Here is a 22,604-nt window from a genome sequence, read left to right on the forward strand (position 1 = left end):
ATCGCGTTAAAGAAAAGGGCTGTGAACGAACAACACATTAAGTGTTGTGGGAGGAAATGGGTTACCCTAGCCCTTCTTCAATTAGGTGAACACACCTGGGAAAGAGGCAGTGGGGAATGAGCCTCATTGCTTCTTCCATCTGCCCACTGGGAGGTGAGAGAAATGGAAACGGCAGCGTAAAGCCAGTTCTGCTAAGTTTTCCATTACATTACTGCTCACCTCAAGCTTTTCACTGTGGACTATCTAAAAGGTTTATTAACGTCACTGATAAATACAGTCTCATCAATTTAATGGCAAATATCCACATAAAGTATTACACTGCTCAAAACTATAAAGGAAGACTATCTTGGAAATAAGTAAAGTGCATTTATATAGCCCTGTAATGACATTCAGAACTTCTGAAAATATTGAGTAACATAGATAAGCCTATTTTAATAACGCAAAACATTTTACCCTGGTGGCACATTGATATATCCATACTATACAAAGCTTTTCTAATGTTCATTAAATTGTCAACAACATCCTTACCAAAAGAGAATCTGTTACAATCACTTATCCTCAAAGAACATGGTATCTTCTGCCTTTATACCTTTTCTGTTTACTTTTTCTCTTCACATCATAAAGTGCTTCTTCCTGAAATGACACAGGCAAACAAATAAATGGACCTATAGTAGTTATATTCACTACTCTAGATATCCTTAATAGACAGTCTTCCTTTACCTTTAGCACTGGAAATGCACCCTCTATTGGTATTGCATGAATTATCACCATACGTAGACCTGAATCCAGTGTGTATGTGTTGTCTTGTTTCTGCAGACTGTTATTGTAACCCTTTTGGTTCAGTCCATGATCGCTGTAATGACAGAGGATTTTGTGAGTGTAAGGAGGGAACATCAGGGCCTAAATGTGATAAATGTCTGCCGGGATATATCTGGCACAGCTTGGGCTGTCAACGTAAGTAACTCTGAGAGTCGCCCCTCTCCTGCAGCTTTGCTGCCTCTGCGTCTGTGTGCTATCACGTGCAGCTACTTCAGAGCAGAACATGAGCGAAGCGCGCTACGAGCTGTAAGAATGCCATAGTGCCTGAACCTTGTCGGAGACTCCCAGATGAGGACAGTAAATTGCCTGTGCCATCCATTTATTTCAGTGTGCTTTCAGTGTCCTCTCTCTCTTGCTAATGCCTGGAGGAGCTCCCACTGAAATATGTAAATATGCGTGTCTTGCCAACTGCAAAATAACTGTTGTACACTAAAACATCAGTGTATTTACTCCAAATTTAAAATTCTTACTAAAAGACAAAAGGTGATTCTCTGCATGTTCACTTTTTTCTATACTAAACTTCAGCTTCTTGAGTAACTTAACCATGCTTTCATACCTTAAAACTATGTCCCTGGACAATAAACCTGCAAAACACTGGCTCATTACCTGTTATAATTAGTGAAAACTAGACAAGAGCTCAAGAGTTTAAAAAAAAAAAAAAATGGAGGTATACTTAACATCCTTAAAAATAAGAGCTGAAATTTTGTGTAAATACTGCTAGAGCAGATGATGTTTCAAGGCTTAGTTGTATATTTGGCTTCTCTTCTGATTAACAGGTTCTGTAAACAAGTGAGCGGAAATACCACATGTGTATATACAGGATTAGGCTCTTATTGTGAATTTCTTTTGTAGTAAATTCTTAAGGTTTACTCTTTATAACTGTTTTGATCATCTGCTTCCAGAAACTGTGGAGAGTCCTCTCATGTTTTTCTTTCACTTTTTCTCCCTGCCTCTCTGCATTCTTCCACACACATATTAAAGAGATTTCTACAAGAGCTTGATTTTGGCTTCTAAGAGTGAGAAACACAGGAGAGAATGTAATTACTGACACCGATTAGCCAAATATTAGGAAATTGGCCATACAGACACACAAATGCTCCTAAACAAATGCAAATCTTATATCATAATTTTTTTACAAAAAAACCCCCAAACAATAAAGCTAGAGATTACCACTGCCTCGCTAAGTGATGAGTACCACTGAAGTAGAAGATCTGGGCTTGTGACAATTTAGCAAATATATCTGGAAAGAAAACCAATAAATAAGGAATTTCAGGAGAGATTGCGATAATTAACCAGTTAGCATTAAAGCTAGCACATGAAGAGAAAGCAAGTTTGCAGGGGCAACGCAGTTAAATGTCACCCGAGAAAACTGGACTTTCTCAGCTCCTGCCAGAAAGCTCCTGTTTGTATTTGGCAGGTTATTTAAACCATACTTTTCACATGTGCTTGTTAACTGTATTCTCATTTTCTGGATGCTTGCACTTCAGTTTTAATTTACAAAATTATTGAGCACTTACTGTTGCAGCAGAAAGCAGGCAAAGTAGTGTTTCAAATCTGAGATTTCTCTATTATTAATATTTTGAAAAGTCACATCCTAGGTGTCTCGAAGCACTCGGAAATCATAGGATGTCCCTCTGCCTCGCACCCCTTATGTAGAAGGGGGTTGTCGCCACCCCTGTGCCTTACGCTAGGTACTGGCAAAATAAGCATTAGAATTTGTGAAGTATTGAGATATTGTAGTGACAGGAACCACAGGGGGGGAAAAATGAGAAAGGAAATCAATATGATTCTCTGCAGTAGAATTTGAATAAAGTACAGTGAACACCACGTCCACACAGTGGGTCTAAAAAAGGTACTAAGTAGCTGAGATATTGAACAGGTCTGGAGGTCTGCGAAGCAAATTTACAGTCATATAATTAATATAATAACATATATATCAGCTTGTCAAACCAATGGCTTATTAAATGCAGTATTTCCTAGCTTTTCAGGTTTGGACATTATAACCTCAATAATGTTCTTTTAATGAGGATTTTTTTAAGCCCAATATATAATTAGCCTGATTTTAGCTGAATCAGAGTATCTGTAAAAGCTTTAGACAGTTTCTGGAAATGCAAGCTAGTGCCTTTATATATGCTGACAAAACTAATTAAGTTTCCCTCACTGTGTTGTAATTTTCTGAACAAATCTCAGTCTGATTGTGAAACTGTTAGATATTTGCCAAGTTTGACCGAATTATCTGATCAAATTCAGAAGAAAAACAACTAGATGCAGTTGTCAGTTTCACAGAACAGACATCAAATTGCCATGTTTTACCAAGCACACACTGATTTAAATCTCATTTCAAGTCTTTTCATGGAGGAACAGAATTCCAATTCATTTAATTTTGTAGTGTGGCAGTTTTAGCTGTGTTTGTTATTTTCCCATTGAAATATGAACAAATGACCGGGCAAGCATGCAGACCCCAATATACAAGAAAAATAAGAACTCATTCTGCTGCCTTAGCGAAGCTCAAAAAGATTATTTGTCTGGACGTGTAGCGTGCGGGTTTGATCTGTTTCCCTGAGCTTGTGCTGTGCAGAAACGTACGTATGCAAAGACAGATACACACACACTCAACAGACCAATATGTGTTTGGGTACTTCTTGTTACACATAGCCTATTGGCATTATTAAGAAAATCTATTCTTATGGAGCTTTGCTGCTAAAAATCATTGACCTAGGGCAACCGGAAGCTTGACCTATAAATAAATACGTTAGATCTATACCATAGCTAGTTTAATTACTTGTATGATTGTATTAGTAAATGGAGGGGCTTCGTTTTATGTGTTAGTAATCGTATTTGGGAAAAACCAACACTAAAGTCCTGTTGTGTTTTCTAAGGCTCACAATATATCATTTGATAAATTACTGTTCATAGTCCTACCTTATACCACGTACGGGCAAAAGACACAGAAGCTGTTATCCTCAGAGGTATCCATTTAGGTACCTCACTCTTACTGATTTCATCTAAAACCTTTGAGGATCTAGGCAGAGCGCTCATCACTTGCATCTCTGTGCATACAGAGGTCAGATGCAATTTTAGACTTTGCCTCCCAGATAAAAAGCACCGTGATAGCAGCTGTTATCTTATTGAATTTGGGGTTTATGCTGCATAGACACAGCGGTCAGCAGGGTCTGGTTGGTACAGGAAGGTTTGTTGCCCTCAGAAAAAGAGGCACAAAAGATGCAACTGTGCCTTGCGCGACTTCTAAGCCCTCCCCCAGAACCGTTCCTGCCGCCGGCGTTGTGCGTGTGGGGAAGCTGCTGGGGTTTAGCTCCCGCCGCCTTCCCGGACACCGACAATGGTTTTCTCACCCACATGCATCTATATCAAAGCGCAAGGAATGAATTAAGAACGGAACAGTCTGGTCCTGAAACCCTTTTAGAATTCCAGAAACATGACAAAATGCATAGCTATATTTCATTTTTCTATTTAGAAATTAAATGATTTCCTTTAAAAATGAACACAAAAACATAAGAAAAAGCTCCAAGCCTGGCAAGAAATTTAACTAGCAACTACAGCTATTTTGGGCCAGCCTTAGACTGAACATAGTGCTTTGTGATAAGGGGAACCTGTAACAAAGGGCAGAAACATTTACACGCAGAAGAACTGTCTGAGTTTAAAAAAAAAGCGGATGAAGGCAGACTATTAAGCAGGAGCATCCATTTGATTTTCTAAGCGTACTGCTCATAGTCTTGCATCTTTTGTATTTCTTGGCCATGACATTTCGGGTGACTAAACTCTGTTGCATACGTACAGGAGCATTTAAAAATAACACCTTTTAATTTCACGCACTCAAGAATTGATTCCAAAACCAGCTGCATATTTATCCAATCGGGCAAAGAAAAAGTGACTCTCTTGCCATCTCAGTTTAGCAGCACAGCTCCAATTTTCATTCCCCCCGCTCCCCCACAGGGGCAAGGGGGAGGGGAGGTCCAGTGGCTAACATTATTCACTATCTCCCTTCATACAGTCAGTGAGCGATTAAAGACGTTGAACCTGCAGCCCCGCAAAGGCCCAGACTGGCTACAGGCGTTACCAATGGCAGCTTGTACCTGAGTTAAATTCAGGGCATTACTTATTGTGAATCACTGTTTTAAATCATCTTGGTTCAATGGCGTAAATCTTAAACAATTAGCAAATGAGTTTTCAGCCAGATGTCTTATGTCAAGCTCTGAATGGCTTCTTTTATTTTTCCCTTTTTCGTTCATTTTAAATAGTTTTTATTGAAGTAGGCAGAGGATTACACTCTTATCTTCAATGCTCAAACTGTGCTCAGTGCTTGTATCTGTCTTCCAGACTGAACTTGTATTACTCTGCAGCCTGTTAGATAATTCATATTCTGTCACAGTGTGCATTCAACTTATTATATGATTATTTAAATATAGCTTCTTTGTCTACATTTCATCGTGTGTTACAAATGTTAGAAGCCAAGGCATTTGATCAAAATCATCATGCAGATTGAACTGCCAAAGAAAATCAAACCCTGGAACTTATATTAACATTTGCTTTTGGAAGTTTGTGTTTACAATTCAGCCAGAAAAAGATATGTTGCCATCCATTTCTTTAAAAAAAGAAAAAAAAAATTCTTGAAAAATACATCATGCGCTTCTTTATAGATGGATTAAATACATAAATGTAACTATCTCCCCTCTTGAAGGTCAGTGATCTTCTATACAAGTTTGTACCCAGATGAATCCCGTGAGTCCCTCAATACCTACACATTGAACATGTGCCTGGGGAGCTACGCGCTGGAAAAAGAAATAGAAATTCAGAACTGGGATGCCCTGCTTTCCAGTTCAGTTTTGCAACTGCCTGTGTGGGGAGCCGTAGACAATCCATCTATATCTTTTTATATCTTTTTACAACTTTTTACCAGTAGTAGTTTTAATGCTTTTAGCTGGTGAGGATGCAGCGGGATTTCCCCTCTGCACAGGTGCTCTCTGGACTTTCAGTTCGAGTGTGTTTTGGTGCCAGGACTGGTGCTAGTAAGTGCTCTGCCACACTTGGAGCTGGAGGGGAATAAAACATAGAAAGAATTTATTGAAAAGGATAAAGTTCTGATGGGGCTAAACATTGCTGTCCCCGAGAACCAATCCGCCCGTGGTCTTTATACGTGAAATACCAATTTCATAATACTTATCTTACGTGATTGTTATACAGACTAAACTGTGTGCCTATAGGGGTTTGGATGTAAAAGGAACAGACTCTGCTTCAAATGGCTCCAAATTTAAATCCAGAATAATTCTCCTTAAGTCAATGCAGAATCCCACTGCTGCAACTCACGGCAAAGCGTGGCTTACAGATGTGAGACAAGCAAGGCAAGATTTCAGTCAAAATTACAGCGTTATCAGGCCTGATTCTCAGATGATGCAAAACACTGATTCCACTCACCTCGAGGGAAGCATGCTGACAGCTGACACGTGTAACGCCATACTGATATCCTGGGTCTTTTAAACCTGAAAAAGACAACACGAATGTGTGTATGAACACATTCATTCCAAAATACATGACCGATACAGGAATACATAGGAAGTTGTTCACCAAAGTATGAATATCATGGAATGGTATTATTTTTTAATGAGATACTGGATTTGAAGGAGAAAAAGAAGGTTGATATCTCTCGGGGGAGGGGATATTTTAGTCAGAATAAACATGTTGGAACACAAACACTGTATTTAACAAACATTATTAAGCAAAGCATCTTTCTTCTATGAAGAGCACAGAGAAGATGAAAACATAGGATGCTTTCTCTATGTAGTTGTAGAGATCTACACAATTACTGTAGCATGCCCTGGCCGGGCATCGGCTCAAGCTGCTTTTAATACTGCTGCCTACAAAGTGTGTGGAATATTGTGGACATGGAAGAACATGCAGGAGGAATAAACTAGAGAGGCCTTGGTGAGAGCTCAAGGACGTTATCTCAGCGTCTCTGTGCTGGAAGGAAGGCTTCTGTGAGCAGGATGGGGATTGTGAATTAGGTAACACCTGTGTGTGGGGAAGCCGACCCCAAATAACAAGTCGTAAATCAGCCAGAGAATGAGGCATAGAAAAGGGGGCTAGTTAGCATAGTTAACATCTTATTAAGAAGCACCACGATCTTAACAGACTGCAGCTCTTCACTTCAGGAGATTTACTCTGATAACCTGTGATCAGACTTGCTTTCTCCAAAGTGAAAAGAAATGGTTCAGTGGCAACATTTATACACCTGACCTTTAATAGAACAATTTTTCCCCAGCAAGGTGAAGGATTGGATTGGAGCAAAGAGGTTGTTCTCCTCTTGATCTTGCCCAGGTGTCAGCTTCAAAGCTGCTATTCCAAGGCTGTCTAAACCGCTTTAATTGCAAGTGCTGCAATCCCTCTTCTCCCAATTCCCAGCTATTTAGTCCCACACCCCTAGCAATCTCTCGGGCCCTCTCAGCTTGACCTTTCATTGAACCGTTTCAGATCTAACTCAGCAGGACACTCACCAAAAAAAGAATAGTTTTCTGCTGTGTTAGTTCTGTGATGTGAATCAGCAGCAGGTTGAGCGACCCGGAGTGTCCCAGGAGAGCTGGGAGTGATGTAACCCTGGCAGCCAGCACTGAGGCCGGACTGGGCTGCCATGCGACTGTCGCACATCTGTGGGACCGATATTCTCCTCTTTCCATCACTAGATCATTCGTGTTACAGTCTAGCAAGTTGCTAGACTGTTGTTGCTAGACTGTTAGTTGTTTTTATCAGATAAAGCCACGTAATTTCAAATGGATGAGCAGGTGGATAATTAGGGAAACTTCCTAAAAAAAAAAAAAATTCTATACTTTCCCCAAAGTAGTTAAAAAATCCACTAACCTACCAAAAAAAACCCCAAACAACTCTCTAAGATTCTTTTGTACTGAAGTAGAATCGTAACTTTTTACAGATGGCAAAACTTGGATTCTGCATACAGAGCCAAAATGAACAGTGGGGACGGACATGAGCAGAGTGCATTTCAAAACAGCCCAATTTAAAAAGAGGGATTGCAATTTCTAGGGTCTTCAGTATTTTTGGTGGTGTATCATGGGAGAGTTCTGAACAGCCAAATATTAGGAAATTCATGAAAAGTTAAACATTATTTGTTTTCTTTAGTCAGATGATTTAAAAATGGTTAATATTTGATAGCACAATGATAAATATTTTAATATAGTATATTGCAGTCAGTTAGGAATAGATCAAAAAGATACAAAGTAAGCTCCACTAGATAAACTTTTATTAGGTACATGAAATAGAACATAAAGCTTCATAGCAATTACCATTTAATCTATTCACGTTTGGAAACGTATTGAAGGGGAAACTTATAATGCAGTTAGTTGTTATGAATTATTAAATGTTCATTTGAACAGTGATGAGCAGGACTGCTTTTCCTCTGAAAGAGCTGTCACGCTTTCCTTTTAAGCCTTCTCTGTGGCCATAACTTCTGTGTAATTGCCTGCTCGCTGCCTTTTTATGAGGACAGAAATGAAGAGATCGATAGCACCACAGACACGCCCAGGTGGGACGTTTTTATGAAGGGGCCTGAAAAGGATCATTTAGGAGCAAGTAAAGTCTTGCTCCTAAATCTCCATGCTACTTAACCGCAGGTAAAAACTACTGACCTGAGGCAATTAAAGACAGCCAAGGCTTCCTATCTTGACACTGGAGCAACTGATGGCATTGCTGACACCAGCACATGCTGACCATTAAGACTCAAGTAGTTATTGGTTTCGCTTCCTTTACACATGTGCAAATACGACTCTCCCAAGAGATCTTTCTGTTTACAATGATGGCAATATGAAAACCAAAGTTCAGTTTAGAAGGAAGTGTTTAACTGAAACACGTAACAGAAGTGCCTCTCTACATTTCCCAGTTCCCACTTCACCATATTGATTTCTGACCATCTCACCTAGCCTGTTTGAGAGCTGGTCTGCAAAACCTTACAGTCTTGTGAGTCGTGTTTATCTTCATTCTTGCATGCTTATAGACAGTAGAACATCTTACGATAGAAAATTAGAAAGCCTGTACCGAGTTAAACCAGGGATCAATTTACCTTAGTGTCCTCTCTTTGCCAGTAGTGAGCTTAAGTGGCATTTCACTCAGCATAGGCATCCAAACCCCAGGAAGCTACAGCTTACCAATTTTCTTAGCCAAAGAGTTCATCACTATCTTCACATTTAGTTGGTCTCAATGAGCCTTTCATCCACTAATTTGCCTAATCACTTCTTGAGACATTCATACTTTTGTTATCCAAACATCCTAGGCACGCAATTATGCACAATGTAATAGTAATAATTTCTTTGCTTTAACTGGCTGGCTGACAATTTCATTTGGTACTTCCTAGTTCTTTGGGGGAAGACGTAATAAAAGTAAATTAATAATCATTTCCAATTCACCTTTTCCATAACATTTGTGATTTTTCAGATGTCTATTTTATTTTCCTTCCATCTATCTTCCCTTTCTTATGCTGAAGAAACGTAATTATTTAATCTTTCCTTTTACAGGAACTGACTATACCTATGATTGCTCTTCATTCTACCTTTTTTAGTAGTACTATATACCTTCTCAATATGCAGGACTTAATGCAGCCTTCAAGAGATGGGCACGTCATGAAGTTATATGGTGACATTGTGGTGTTTTCCATTTCATTCTTTTTTTCCTGTCCTAAAAAATCCGAAAATCTATTTGCCATTTTGACCGATGAAGAACATTAATTCAACATTTTCAATAAAATACCCTGAGCTACTCTTAAGGTCCCTTTCCTAAATGGTAAAAGCCAAGTATCTATAGGGGTGCGTTACTCTTGAACACTGAATTTCATCTACCATTTTGTTGTGCTGTCACCCAGCACCTTAGAAATTCTTCTGAAGGTCTTTACAGCTGCAGTACTTTTTGTAATAAGAGCAAACTTTATTACATTACACTTCACTCACTTTTCTAGCATAATTCTGCATGTGTAAGTCCTGACACAGTTCTTACAGGACTGAGTAGTAGTCTCTGACATTTATTCTTACCCTGTTTTCTATTATTCAATCCATTATTATTCCATGAAAAAAAAACAAACAAACAAAAAAAAAAACACAAAACAACTCTTACTGGTTTCTTTGAAAAACACTGCTGAGGGATCTTGTGAAATACTTTCTGGAGATTCAGATACGTAATCAACTCGATCATTTGCATCCATATGCTTATTGATTCCTTAAAAAATCATCTCCTAGGTTTGTACATGTTTATTTCCCTCTACAAAAAGTTCACTCTTCCATGCTCATCATGCTCATTCGTCTATCTGCTAATTCTATTCTTCATTACAATTTCCATCAACGTGCTTGCTGCTGAAGTTTTACTTGCTAGTCTTTAGTTCCTCTCAATCTCCTTGGAGCTCTTTATAAAAACCACATCTGCCATAGTCCCTTCTTATAGTTAATCAAGCCCCTCTTGGCAATTAAATTAGTAAAATCACAGGTAACAGTCAGAAGTTTGTTTCTGCATTTTTTCAAAATTCTTGGATCAATATTATTTGCTTCTGGTGATCTGATGCAACAGACTATCTTCCATTTTTTAAGAATGGTTTGTATAAGCTTTGAAACACACCTCCAGAGCGTGTCCCCATCAACATAGGCAGTAGCCTGGTAACCTCCTAAAGCTTTTCCATAGTTAATACTTCTTAGATTTTTCCCTTCCCTACCTTATATGCCATTCGTTTGCCCTAGAGACTTCCTAGAAAGTTTCTGCTTCTGATGTGTTTAGAAAAAAAAAAATTACTAATTTTTATTACTTTAGTACATCGCTCAATCATTTCTGGCCTTCCCTGGTACTTTAGCATGTTCTTATAGCTAAATTCTGAGAGTCTGTACTCTTTTCTTTTTTCCTTCATTTCATCATCATTTCAACATTTTTCTTTACTGTTTGTAAATGTATTTCTTTATAAAGCTTTTTTTTTTACTCTGCTGCTAACAATGCAATTTTTCTAAAAATCCTTTTAAATAGTGGTCTTTTTTTTTTTGATATGCCCTTAACTCTGCATCCATAACGTGACCAGCTCACCGACCCATCTACAAGCATTCTGCCCCTTTACCTTCTCCTTGTATTTCTTTCAAATACGTGCCTCCATGATCATCTCCTCTTCCCCTAGATCCATACCCCTGAGACATGCACTAACCCTTCCAGTAACTTCAAATTCATCTTCAAGTTAAGCATGCCAGTAAATATTTTGACAAGGAACACGGGTATGATAAAATCAGGAACAAAAGCTTGATCTTATAAATGTCAGTCCAGCTTTTTGTCAGATCTTTGACTACTACCCTTTACGGCACAAATTTTATTCAAGCTATTCATACGAATCACAACTATGAAAGTGAATACAGCGTTAGAGGATTCAGCAAATATATATTTAGAGGAGACTGATAGCCCATACAAAAGTACCATGATGTTCTGTAAAATATTAAGGGTATTGTTCTTCCAATTTCTTTCATCTCTGCACAATTTTGAGATGTGATTTTGTTGATTATGAACTCTTCTTCTCTCACATTGGACTACAGTCAATGGCAAAGTCATTAAAAGAGACTTTTAATGGAAGCCAAGTCAAGCCTGTTACAATTATTTTGGCTTCTAAAGAGAATAATTAAACTGTTAATAAAATTTTTACCTATAATCATCAGGTGAGAAGCAAAAGATGTGACAGTGCTGGAAGTTTAAATATTTTTACAGAGAAGGGGAAAGGGTCTGATCGTAATTCAGTTGTTGGTAATTAATGTCTATAGAAGATTACTAATGACTGAAATCAACTTGAAATAATTATATTAAAGAGACTGTGTTCATTATCACTGATTTTGATATACAGCTGGGGTCCAAAATGATTAAAGCAGTATGCCCAAAGCTATTTTGTCTTTTTATAATGACAGCTTGGACGAGTACTTCTATATATGCTATTTTTTTCTTCCCGATGACTATCTGTCTTTTGGTTCAGATGGAAGTGGAAAACCATGTAATAACGAATGCACTGATGCCACTAGCTGACTCTAGAAACAATATTTTGATTTGTACTCCTGTTTGCAGATCAGTTTACCCACTTTATTCCCTTTCTAGTGACTGAGTGGAGTAACTTTCCAAATCTTTCATGTTTCAGACATTTACCAAACCCTGTGTATTTCCAGATGTATGAAGAATAAAGCATAACAAAAATCTTCCTGTGGATAAACCAAAACATTGCTCCAGTTTATGGAGTCAGTGGCCAAGCTGTAGATTGAGCACCTCTGAACCACCAAAGACACCTTTAACTTTCTGCAACCCCTATGTGCTAGCTCCTCTTCTTACTCCATTTCCTGCTTAAATTGGAAGACTTTTCGAATGGACCCAAAAATTCTATTCTTGTACTTCAAAACTGCTAGGTTATAAGGAGCTCAGCCATAATCTCTTTGGAAGAGGAATTCTCCCCTGAGTAGTTATTTAGGTTTGACTTAAGAAATAGCATTAAGCAGCTATAGGTTGGGGTACACAAGGGCTACAATCAAAAGAGCTACCAGCTTTGTTACTCACAAACAGTAACCAGTCCCCATGAACACTGACAGGTGCAGGAGGAACAAACACCTCCAGTATCCTCCATATAGAAATAGCTGTCCATGGGAGACCAATCAGCAGGGTGTTCTGTTAATGAGATGCTGCATCACTAAGCTCTGAATGTTACACATACTTTAAATGGGAAATGAACTTCCCTTTTAAGCCAGAAGATCCTTGAAATAGGACTCTTACTTTGAAGAGTTTAGAATTTCATTTCCAAGGAGAGTAAAGAGAGTTTCACCACATGTAGCTCTTTAAAGAGCTGAAGCTGCATTTTGATCGTGAGGCAATAAGCACTGACTAGCGTCCAAGGAGAACGAGTTACTCTCACAAGGTTCAAAAACCTGCCTTACTTCCTACTGTTTTCAAGAACAGGAGAATCCCACAATGAGATTTAAACTGGGGCTGTTAGTGCAAGGAAATTCATATTGAGGGCAAACGTAGCACCCTTAAATCAGCCCCATTACGTTGACATTATGCAGCAAAGTGCAGCTCTCTGCAAGGAGACTTCAGTTCTCAGAAAAAACATCCTATTCCGCATATCTTTACAGACAGGTTACAATAGTGTATTATAACACAAACGTCTCAAAAATTGAGCCAGATGTTTTGTAATGCCTCAAATTACATATGCACACATGCCATTTGGTACGCAACTGGGGAGAAACATGAAAGGCTGCATGTACATAGCATAATTTCTGCAAAGGTTTGAAAATTTGGGTCAAGATTTACACCACCTATCAAAATAAAACCATATACTGCTATATTTTCCTGCAATGACCTGAGAGCTTTGCTAGTTCATTGCTAAACCATTACTGATTTAAAACACAACTGAAAAGACGCCTAGGGAAGTGCACTCCACTTACATCTTCTCTTTTATTCAGTGGCAACATGACAACTTAGCAGTGATGCTGCAGCCCACGCTGCTCTGCATCATTAGAAGACCTTGACTGTTTTGCAGATACCAAACATTGAGCCAGCCAAGATGTGTCGAGCACCTCCCTCACCTCCTCCCACCCATCCTGGCTTTGGCCCAAACCCCTCCGTTCCAGTTCCAACCACTTCCCTTTAGCACTCATCTTTCTCTTTCAGCCCAGCAGCTACTCATTCTGTAGCTTTCTCGCGGTCTTCAGAAAACCATCATCCCACTCAGATCTGCCATGTTACCACTGAAGAAATGCTGTCTCGCAAAGGCAGCATTAAGCCTTTGCATTTCACACTCCTCTCACGCTCTCATTTCACTGGGCTTGTGTTTCAAACCCGAGCGTGGACCACACTGGAGTCTCTGCTGCCCAAGATGACACGTCTGGGCAGAGATTGGCCTTACGTGCTGGCTAGCCGTGCTCGCCACGTGGCTTCATGGAGCAGGAGGAGGCTTGGTGTTTAGTCTCAGCGTTTGACCCCTCACGATGGTCCAGGCATAGACCGGTCCTACAAAAAGTCATCCTACCTGGAATTACAGCCTTTTCTCGCTCTCCAATATCACGGGCACCCATCAGCCAGCACTGTACACAGGCATGCAGCAAACGCCGGCTCCCACCATAGGAGGCAATGCGAAGGGATACACACAGTTCTGGAGGAGCTGTGATCGGATTCCCATTGCCGTGGCTGCCAAGGCTGCTGAAAGAGAAGGACAAGCATGTGATAGCACCTGTGGGGGTTCAGGTTTTGTAAGGTACGGGTATGCCAGGGGAGTGGCAGAGGACAGGACTGGACCCAGAGAGAGAAACTTGTCAGGAAATACGGCTTCATCATCCAAATTCTATTAACCAGAAATCGGTTTCCATTTTCTCTGAGAGTTCTACAAAGAAATACACTCAGATACTAGGCTTTAAAATACAGTCAGACATTATGTTTTAAAAGAATATATAACATTCTAGAACTACATTTTCATAGAAGTGGAGCATTTTTGTGTGACCCTTCCTTCTCTAAACCAAAGGTGAGTGTAAGAGTTTGTAACATTGTTATATGCACAGCTTCTCAGGAGCATGAGAAAATGACCCAGGTCTTGGCTTTTCAGTCCTAAGTGCGAGTGGAAGACTTTGAGTAACACAATTATTTCTTTTCATCATGAAGTTTAAGGGTATTGATACAATATATCTTTAGAAATATATAACACATTGATTATAGAGGAATTTCTTTTGTCTAGATTAATGGGGATATCTTTGTTATTTTTAAACTCTGACATGACTTGACAATCTAAAAGTTGGAGAAAATCATTTAAAATAAAATAAAGCAAGTACTTTGAAATGAAGTGATATTTTGCAGTGATCTGTTCCTTGAGGATTTCAGGTTATTTCAGTCTTCGCTAATAATTGAATTTTAACACGCCTTTGTGCATCAGGATGATAAACAGAAATACAAATATGTTGATCAGCATGCCAAAGTAGTGCAAGAACCATATAAAGCACAGAGGGAAACAGTGTTTACTCACGAGAGTCGTTTAACCCTGCACTTTTTAATCTCCTGAATTATCTTGACGTTTTGTCATAGGGAGCAATATCAGCATCCACGTTTAGAGGCATTATCTTTAGTTCATATGTGTGTAGAAAGAACTTTTCAGACATTAACCCAAAGAAACACATTGAGTGCGCTCTTTCTAAGTCTAAGTCAGGTCTATTGCTATTCAGATGTTTTCTACATTATAGCAGAACTGTAGAGTTGATAAAATGAGATTAGTGCAATCCTGTTCCTATTGCAACAACTTCTTAGTAGTAGCCTGCATAATAATATTGTGAAAAACGTGTAGGTTGCCTGTATGCAGTCTTCATCTGTTTTGGTCAATGTGTAATACTGAATTATGAATTCTAACTGCCTACTTATCAAAACATCACTTTTGAAGAGACAAATAAATCTTCAGAGCCTTTGAAATTTTGTCAAGAGGCAATATCATTAGATAAAGACAGGTCTTTTGTGTTCTGGTGTGAGCATCTTTTGGTCATTTTTGCTGACTGGTGTGATATTATAAGTCAGTTCAAAAGGCGTTTTCAGCTAAAACACTGGCGAAGCCTCTCACATTGGTGACACCTGCATAGCACATCGTGGAAAAACTAGTGTGCCTGATGAGGTTTGTGTTGGAAAGCAAGCATCTATTATCTATGTTTTCCCATCTAATGGCCGCTCTGTCATAAAGATAAATGCACAACGATACCTAGAGAAAGTCTGTGTGTAGCAATAAATATTGTTGATGAAAACTTATCGTGAAGCAGCTAATAGCTTTAATTATTTGATACATTAATTTATTAGATCTCATTTTTGCTGAGTGCTACATGCCAGCTGTTCGAGTCATCTTATTGATATCCTGATGAAGAGAGCAGGAAAGGCAAGCATGACACCAATTAAAACCCCACTCACAGGAGAGCATATTATCATCCACTACATCTCAGGAAGGAATTATGATATAAGAATCTGCCTGTTGAGTGTCATTTTTTAATTTTACTCTAATAATTGAAAATAGAAAATAACAGATAATATTTTTAAAGGCCAAGGTAAAGCAGAGGGGATAAAAAAAAACATTTGAGAATATTGACCGTGTTTCTGACAGATGAATACGAAGCTGCTAAAGTTCTGACTGGAGAGAAGAGAAGGTACATACATGACATCGGTATTTCTAATTGTCAGAATGTTTAAACATCTTATGCAATTGAATATGACATTTAAGTGGACAAGATTGCATGTTCCTTTTTTAAACTTCATTGTTTACAAGTCTTTTTATAGCTGAGAGTCTCTAAACTCCCTTGGAAACAGTCATCAACCCTGCTGTTGCATTTATCTAAAAAACAGTGCAATCTAGTAAATAGAACTGGAATTCACAAGACCCGTGTTTGTTCCATTCTTCCGTTAGCATAGGCAAATCATTTGACTTTCCTTGGCGTCAGCATCTCCATTGTTCACTGGCAATAACAACTCTTACTCCGAAGAGCTTGGAGAGACCTACAGGGCCAGCGGTTTTCTCCCCGTTCTCCAGCTAGCTCAGCAAAACCACTCTGGGGCATTTCATCCACATTCAAAACAATAAGTCAATGTCGACTGAGAAGATCTCCTGATTCCCAGCACTGATGCTTTATCCAACAAACAAAAAAATATCTTTCACATTTCATGTGTTTTGTAGGAACTACATGAATGTTTTATCTTTACCTTTGCCTTGTAACTAATGTTCACATAAACTCTGAATGTTCATCTCCTGAGAGTTTCCGTGCCATTTACTTTACACATTAGTGTATTGGTCTCCTATAGTAGAGCATTATCCTGGTATCTTAAATCTCTCTGTTTTGAAAAACGCACGCAAGAGGAATGCATAACGACACAGAAAGACAAGCCTGGCTTTACCTTTACTTGTGGTCACTGTAACATCGCTGCTTGTAAGTCACGATGAAGTGTGACTCCCTTTTCTTAGTTACCTACCCGTTCCATTGTAATATCTTTGATATTTTTGATAGTGTAATCAAGATTGCTGATGTTTCCATTGCAAATGCTATTTTATGTAGAAGTTGATCGTAACATATATTTCCAGTACATTTTGTTACTAATTATTCAAAATGTCCCATGCAATTGGCTTGAAGCCAAAGTAGCGAGAAGAAGGTTTGCAACATTCAAATTATTTTAGATCACATGTAACTTTAGAATAGCAGTGTTCAAAATTTAACTTAACATGAATAGAACACCTTCTGTGTAAAAAATAAGTAAATACAACTCAGTCTGCTTTAAAAAAATAGCCCTTACAATACAAAATCATTACTTTGAAATCAAAGGGGTTTTTCTACATAAGATTTGGTATACTCAGCAAGTATTGTAAAATAAATTTTGTAGAACCAACCTTACTCCATCTGACTGAATACTAAACTGATTATTAAAAATTTATCCCTTCCTTAACACCAAAACCAGGACATATGTTATTAACATACAACAACTATGCTGCTCTCAGCAATACAAACTGTACATAACTCATTAGTCTCCTCTTCTTTATCAAACACATCATGGACACACATGTGCACAAACATATCATATATTTGGGGGAGCAAAAAATTAGGAGAGAATTTTTTTTTTAAATACTGCCATTAAATAGCATAAGATCACAATTTAATCTTAAAGTTCTCACTCAGCAGCTCTCTGAAATAATTTTAAGTTTTGTCCACTTCGGGATCCAGGGCCACGCAGATGTTTTGAGGAATAGCAATACATCCAATATTTGTCCTTAGATTAGTACTATTTTGGAATTAATGTCATTATTAATAGAAGCCACCAACACATTCTCTCACTCTCTCTCCCTTTCCCTAAAAAATTTTAGTAAAATAATTACTAGAATAATTCTAATCCCCTAAATCGTTAGGAAATCTTTTCAGTTATGATTTTCTCTGGTTTTGCTGCCAAATAAAGTAATAAGCGTGTGGGACTGTGTCATGGGTTTTGAAAGGCTTCAGTGCAGCTTTCGTTGGGAGGAATGGCAGGAAGAGAAAGTTTTGTCTTTGTAAAGAAAAAGAAATTATTTGTGTTCTTTTGTGTCCAAAACATTATTGCAAGTCTAACACCCTAGCGGCTAAGTATGTAGGAACATTCAGCCGTTTGTAAAATTCATGAGCATGTATTTGAATTGCTGACCTTTGCACGCTCCGGCTTTGGTTTGCTCTCCAGGCTTTCTTCTGCCTTTCTGTGCTCTGTAAAAGCAATACCTGTTGCAGCTCTGCCTAATAGTTCCCAGGAACCTTTAAGAAAAAACACTGTTGTCAGACATGAAGCTGAAAATGCTGCCGTTCCGGCAAAGCCATCCTGCTGGATTTTTTGATGGGACTGAAGTGCCTGACCATAGGTGTCTAGTGCCACTGCAAAGGAGCAATGGCTGTCGGTGGTTCCACAAGGAGACGGCAAGCCAGGACCAGGAGGGGACTGCTCAAGCAGGCGGGGGTGCGGCAGGCAGGGAGGTCCCCGGCACAGGGTCCCTCCCACAGCACCCAAGCCAGGCGAGCGGAGCTGAGCAGCTCCAATGGCAGTGGCAGGGTCAGTCACCACCTGCAGACCACCAGGCAAGGCTCTAGTGGCGAGGCAGGTCTGGGGTGACACCAGGACGTCAAATGTGCAAGGCCAGGATGGGCCGAGGCCACCAGGTCACTCGGGCAAGGAGCAAGGGCAGGGCCTGAGCTCAGAGGCAGCACCGGGCTGGTGGGCAGAGGGGGCTGGAGTGGAGGCATCAGCTGAGGCTTCTCACCGCTCTTGCTGACAACTGCGGGCTTTCCACAGGAGCCGCGTCCAGTGTAGCACAGCAGCACTGGATCGGAGCAGAGGTCGAATGCCAGCAGGGAAGCCGGGCGGGGGCCCGGAGGCAAGATGGCCACAGGCTGCCCGCAGCAGGGGAGCCTGCCAGCACGCCATGGGGCACAGCAGCTGCCCGAGACAGGCAGGTGTCCCCCTGGCAGGCGTCCTGCCACAACCCCCAGAAGCCTACATCTCTCATAGAACTTAGGACATACCTGCCAGCTCCATGTAAATGTTGGAAATGCCCTCTGGCACCTCTAACGGCAGCAGCTGCTGGTATTTAGGGAACTAAATACCACCCTGCAACTCTTCACAGGGCCTTTGATGACCACTTCATTTTCTGCATCTGAGGAGTTTTTGTGCTTAGCCAGTTTTTATTGGTAGTGGTTACATCCAAACCCTGACCTTGCTGTTGGCACTAGACAAAAAAAAACCCCGTAGTTTCAATTGCCTCACTTCCTAGTTAAGGAAAGAGAAGACAGATCGTGTAAGAATGTTCATTTATCTCCAGGAAGATAGAAATAATGGCACTGCAGCTTACAGCTTTGTAAGTGGAATATGAATGATGGCCGTATGTAGTCCCTTTTGAGCAACTAAAACTATGATGTAGCTTATTGCTCTCCTGAGATTATCCTAAAATGTGATGAGGGTCATACCAATTCAGTGGTGCTCCTCCATAAGCAAAGCAATAAAAAGAATGGGGATCTTTTTCCCCCCGCACTTTGGGAATCACCCTCTTCTGGAGAAGTATAAAATTGGGTCCATCAAAATCAGAAAACTGAAAGGTTAATCAATCATTTCCTGAAACCAGGGAAGATTGGAAGGTATTATCTCAACCATAATTCTTATATAACTAAATCTGGATTTGTTTTCATCCATTTTAACAAGCAGTCTTGTGTTGTTTCTGCCAAAGCTACTATGGCTTCTCTATCACGCAGCAGAATCAGTTCCAAAATTCAGTTCTCCCCCTTGTCCTTTTGACAGATTTGATGTATTTCTTCTCATTATCTTTTACTAATTAAATCTAAGGATTTTAGATTGAGAATAGAATGGCAAATGAGAAAGCATAGACACAACCTCTGAAATAGAGTCACTTTCTACCTGTATCCTTATACCACGGTAAAAATAAAATTTGTTCTGTAGAGGATTTTGTATTTTCAGTAGTGAAATGTAATCAGCTAAGCTTACCCATGTGGATGCTAGGATAAATCGGTACCTATTTACAGGAGAGAGGAATCACCATCCATTCTGTGGCTGTGTGCCGGGGAGAGCTCTGAATAGCAGCTGCATCTTCTTGTAGAAGTTCTGAAGAGTTTTCCTGCAATTTGATTAGAACTGGCTTAGCTTTGAAGTGAGAATTGTGCAGAAAGAACAGAAATTGCATGCAGGCAAACAATCTAAAAATTATACCAGAAATTTTCAGCAAAAACTCTACCTCCATTACGCACCTATTCATTTACTCCCTGACAACTTAACAAAACCAATTTGATTTTAAAAAAAAAAAAAAAATCAAGTGTCATTTCAATTGTGCCTCTAACGGGCATTTCTAAGACAAGTCAAGATGGAGATGTCTGCCTTCAGAAACTGCTCCCACTTGGTCAGTGTCTATTACCTTGTATTGTTGGCAATATAATTAATCACAACATTGGTTCAACTTTGCACAGGAGATCTTCGTATTAATGTTTGTCATTTTATGACCGTAATTTGGACACAGTAAGATATGCTTTAGGCTTGTACTTGTCTACACTGATTTATTTTGTCTTAACTTCACAATGTGCCTTGGTAGATAAGCACAAACCAGTTTTCTTTTCGTGCTATCAGAGCATCTACCTCGTCTTGATTAGACAGTATTCTAAGATAGTTTTACTGGTCCTACTACAGCAAATGATGAATTAGTGTCACTTCAAAAAAACCAATCATTATGAATATCTCATTTAAAAGAGTAATAGCTGTTTTTCGTATCAAGCATGTCTGCGGTTTAAAACCCCTGAAGAAGTCTGATCAACACTGACAGGTGTATTCATGGCAGCAAAACATTTAAAATGCATTTGGCAGTAACTGTAACTGGTAACAAATTAAATTCTAATAATAATAATCTAACACTAGATCTAATCGGAAGACAGGCCAGGGGAGAAATCTAAGTGACAAAACATCCAGGTCAGTTATTAGCCACTGGTTCTTCAAATGAGTAAGATACTTAAGTTATAAAAATTTGAGGTTTTGTCGCGTGCTGTGCAACACTAATTGTAACAGCAATAGCTGTGACCTTTCAGAAGCAGCCCAACTACTTACAAGTTTTCCCCATGCCCTTATATCCTCATTTCCTAATATTTACTTTGCATGGGTAAAATCTCATGATTCAGTGGAGCTCCACACAGAGATCTTTAACTCATAACAAGTATATATTGTATTTTTAGGATAGTTTCCAAATAATGGAAATAATTTGTTGCTGCTAGCTCTGGTAATTTGAAAATATTTTGATTGCGGTCACTTATGTTCTGATAGAATTGGAAACAATTGTAAACCTTTGCATTTGAATGAAACTAGGTGTTTTGCATTCCCCAATTCCATTAATGTCTATTTGACAAATTGTGGGGAAAATACTACTAATACCTTCACGACTGCAGAGGTTTTCTTGTGCATGTATGTGCAGATGTCTGTATTCTTACTAGGCATACACACCAGCTTCCTCATTTGTTGCAATTTCTTTTATATTCTATGATTGTTTTTACCATTTATTGATTAAATGATCACATTTGTAGAGAATAATGCATGTTAATTACAGAATCTTTCTAGTATTCATAGGAACTAATTCTGCATCTGACAAGAATCGCTTGTACTTGGCCTCAATTTACTGAGCTTATTTATGTAGTGAGATGAAACCTCCTAATTTTTTCATGGCATTTCAATGTGCTATTCACAGCTCTCTATATATAGACAACCGCTGCATATATTGAAGCTACCTATGAACATCGTTACTGAAAACATGGGTTTCACTATGCTTGGGTTTTTACTCACTTATTATGCCGAGACAGAATATTCTGTTCGCATGTGTGCTGAAAACTTCCTCATAAATGAATTCAAGTAACATTCTTTACTAGATAAGAAGTACCAAGGAAACAGATGCATTACAGAAAAAAACAGCCAAGAATCATTTCCTCAGCCACTAGACCTCTATGCTTTCGAAGTTATGAACAATGGGTGGAATCCAAGGTCAAAAAATTCTCATGATTTCAGTAGTGCCATTCACACAAGCTACTGACGAACACTACGGAAAATTCACTGCAGCAGAAGTAGGGTCAAAGCTTGCATCAGGGCTTTAGAATAGACTAAAACGTTGTGTAATATATTCAGAGCTGTCAACCCACCAACCTGTCCGGGAACTATAATACTCATGGCCTGGGAGACAAAAAGGAGAAAAGCGAAGAGATGGTTTGAAAAAGAGCGAGAGGGAGAGAAAAGTCTGTAACAAATGCTACCACAAAAAGAGCACGCTGAAGAAAAATTGTGATGGGAGAGATCATACAAAACATTGCTTGAAATGAAAGACCAGAATTCAAGAAAGGAAGCAAGGACCTCCAATAAAAAGTTTTCTTTCTGTGACTTTATCATTCATGATCTTTATGCTGTTCCTACAAACAATGAACATTTCATAATAAATCCAGAATTTGATGCAGAAAGTGAATACCACCTATCCTAGATTAAAAAAAAAAAAAAAAAGTGTTCTTTTGAATACGTTCATTTTTTATTTTAAGTCAATAGCCTGTCCTTGCTCATACTCATGTGGCCGACCCACCTGAATAAGATGCTACTGTAGGCAAGGTGTACAAAAATTAAGGTAGCACAAAGAAAGGTACAAAATGTATTTTCTCCCCTCTTGGATGGCCTCCAGGAAAGACAAGAGGCTAAAAGAAATTGTGTTTAAGTCCAATAGTGTATTGGGTTTTTGTCTG

The 22,604-nt window shown here is 39.1% G+C and overlaps 1 protein-coding gene across 12 annotated transcripts in view; it reads left to right on the forward strand.

Annotated features, from left to right (window-relative positions):
* Positions 1-22,604, forward strand: part of NTNG1 (netrin G1) — a 158,806-nt gene that overhangs the window by 130,047 nt on the left and 6,155 nt on the right. For 7 of the 12 annotated variants that reach the window (XM_063344164.1, XM_063344175.1, XM_063344166.1 and 4 more), the window contains one exon: positions 817-954. The exons of 4 other annotated variants lie outside the window; for them this stretch is intronic. In XM_063344164.1, the coding sequence (XP_063200234.1) occupies positions 817-954 (138 nt within the window). Of the gene's footprint in view, positions 1-816; positions 955-16,246; positions 16,356-22,604 lie in introns of those variants that run through there. One more of the 12 variants, XM_063344171.1, reaches the window with a different exon arrangement.

The sequence above is a fragment of the Chroicocephalus ridibundus genome, chromosome 8 (assembly GCF_963924245.1).
Source record: "Chroicocephalus ridibundus chromosome 8, bChrRid1.1, whole genome shotgun sequence".
NCBI classification, from domain to species: domain Eukaryota; kingdom Metazoa; phylum Chordata; class Aves; order Charadriiformes; family Laridae; genus Chroicocephalus; species Chroicocephalus ridibundus.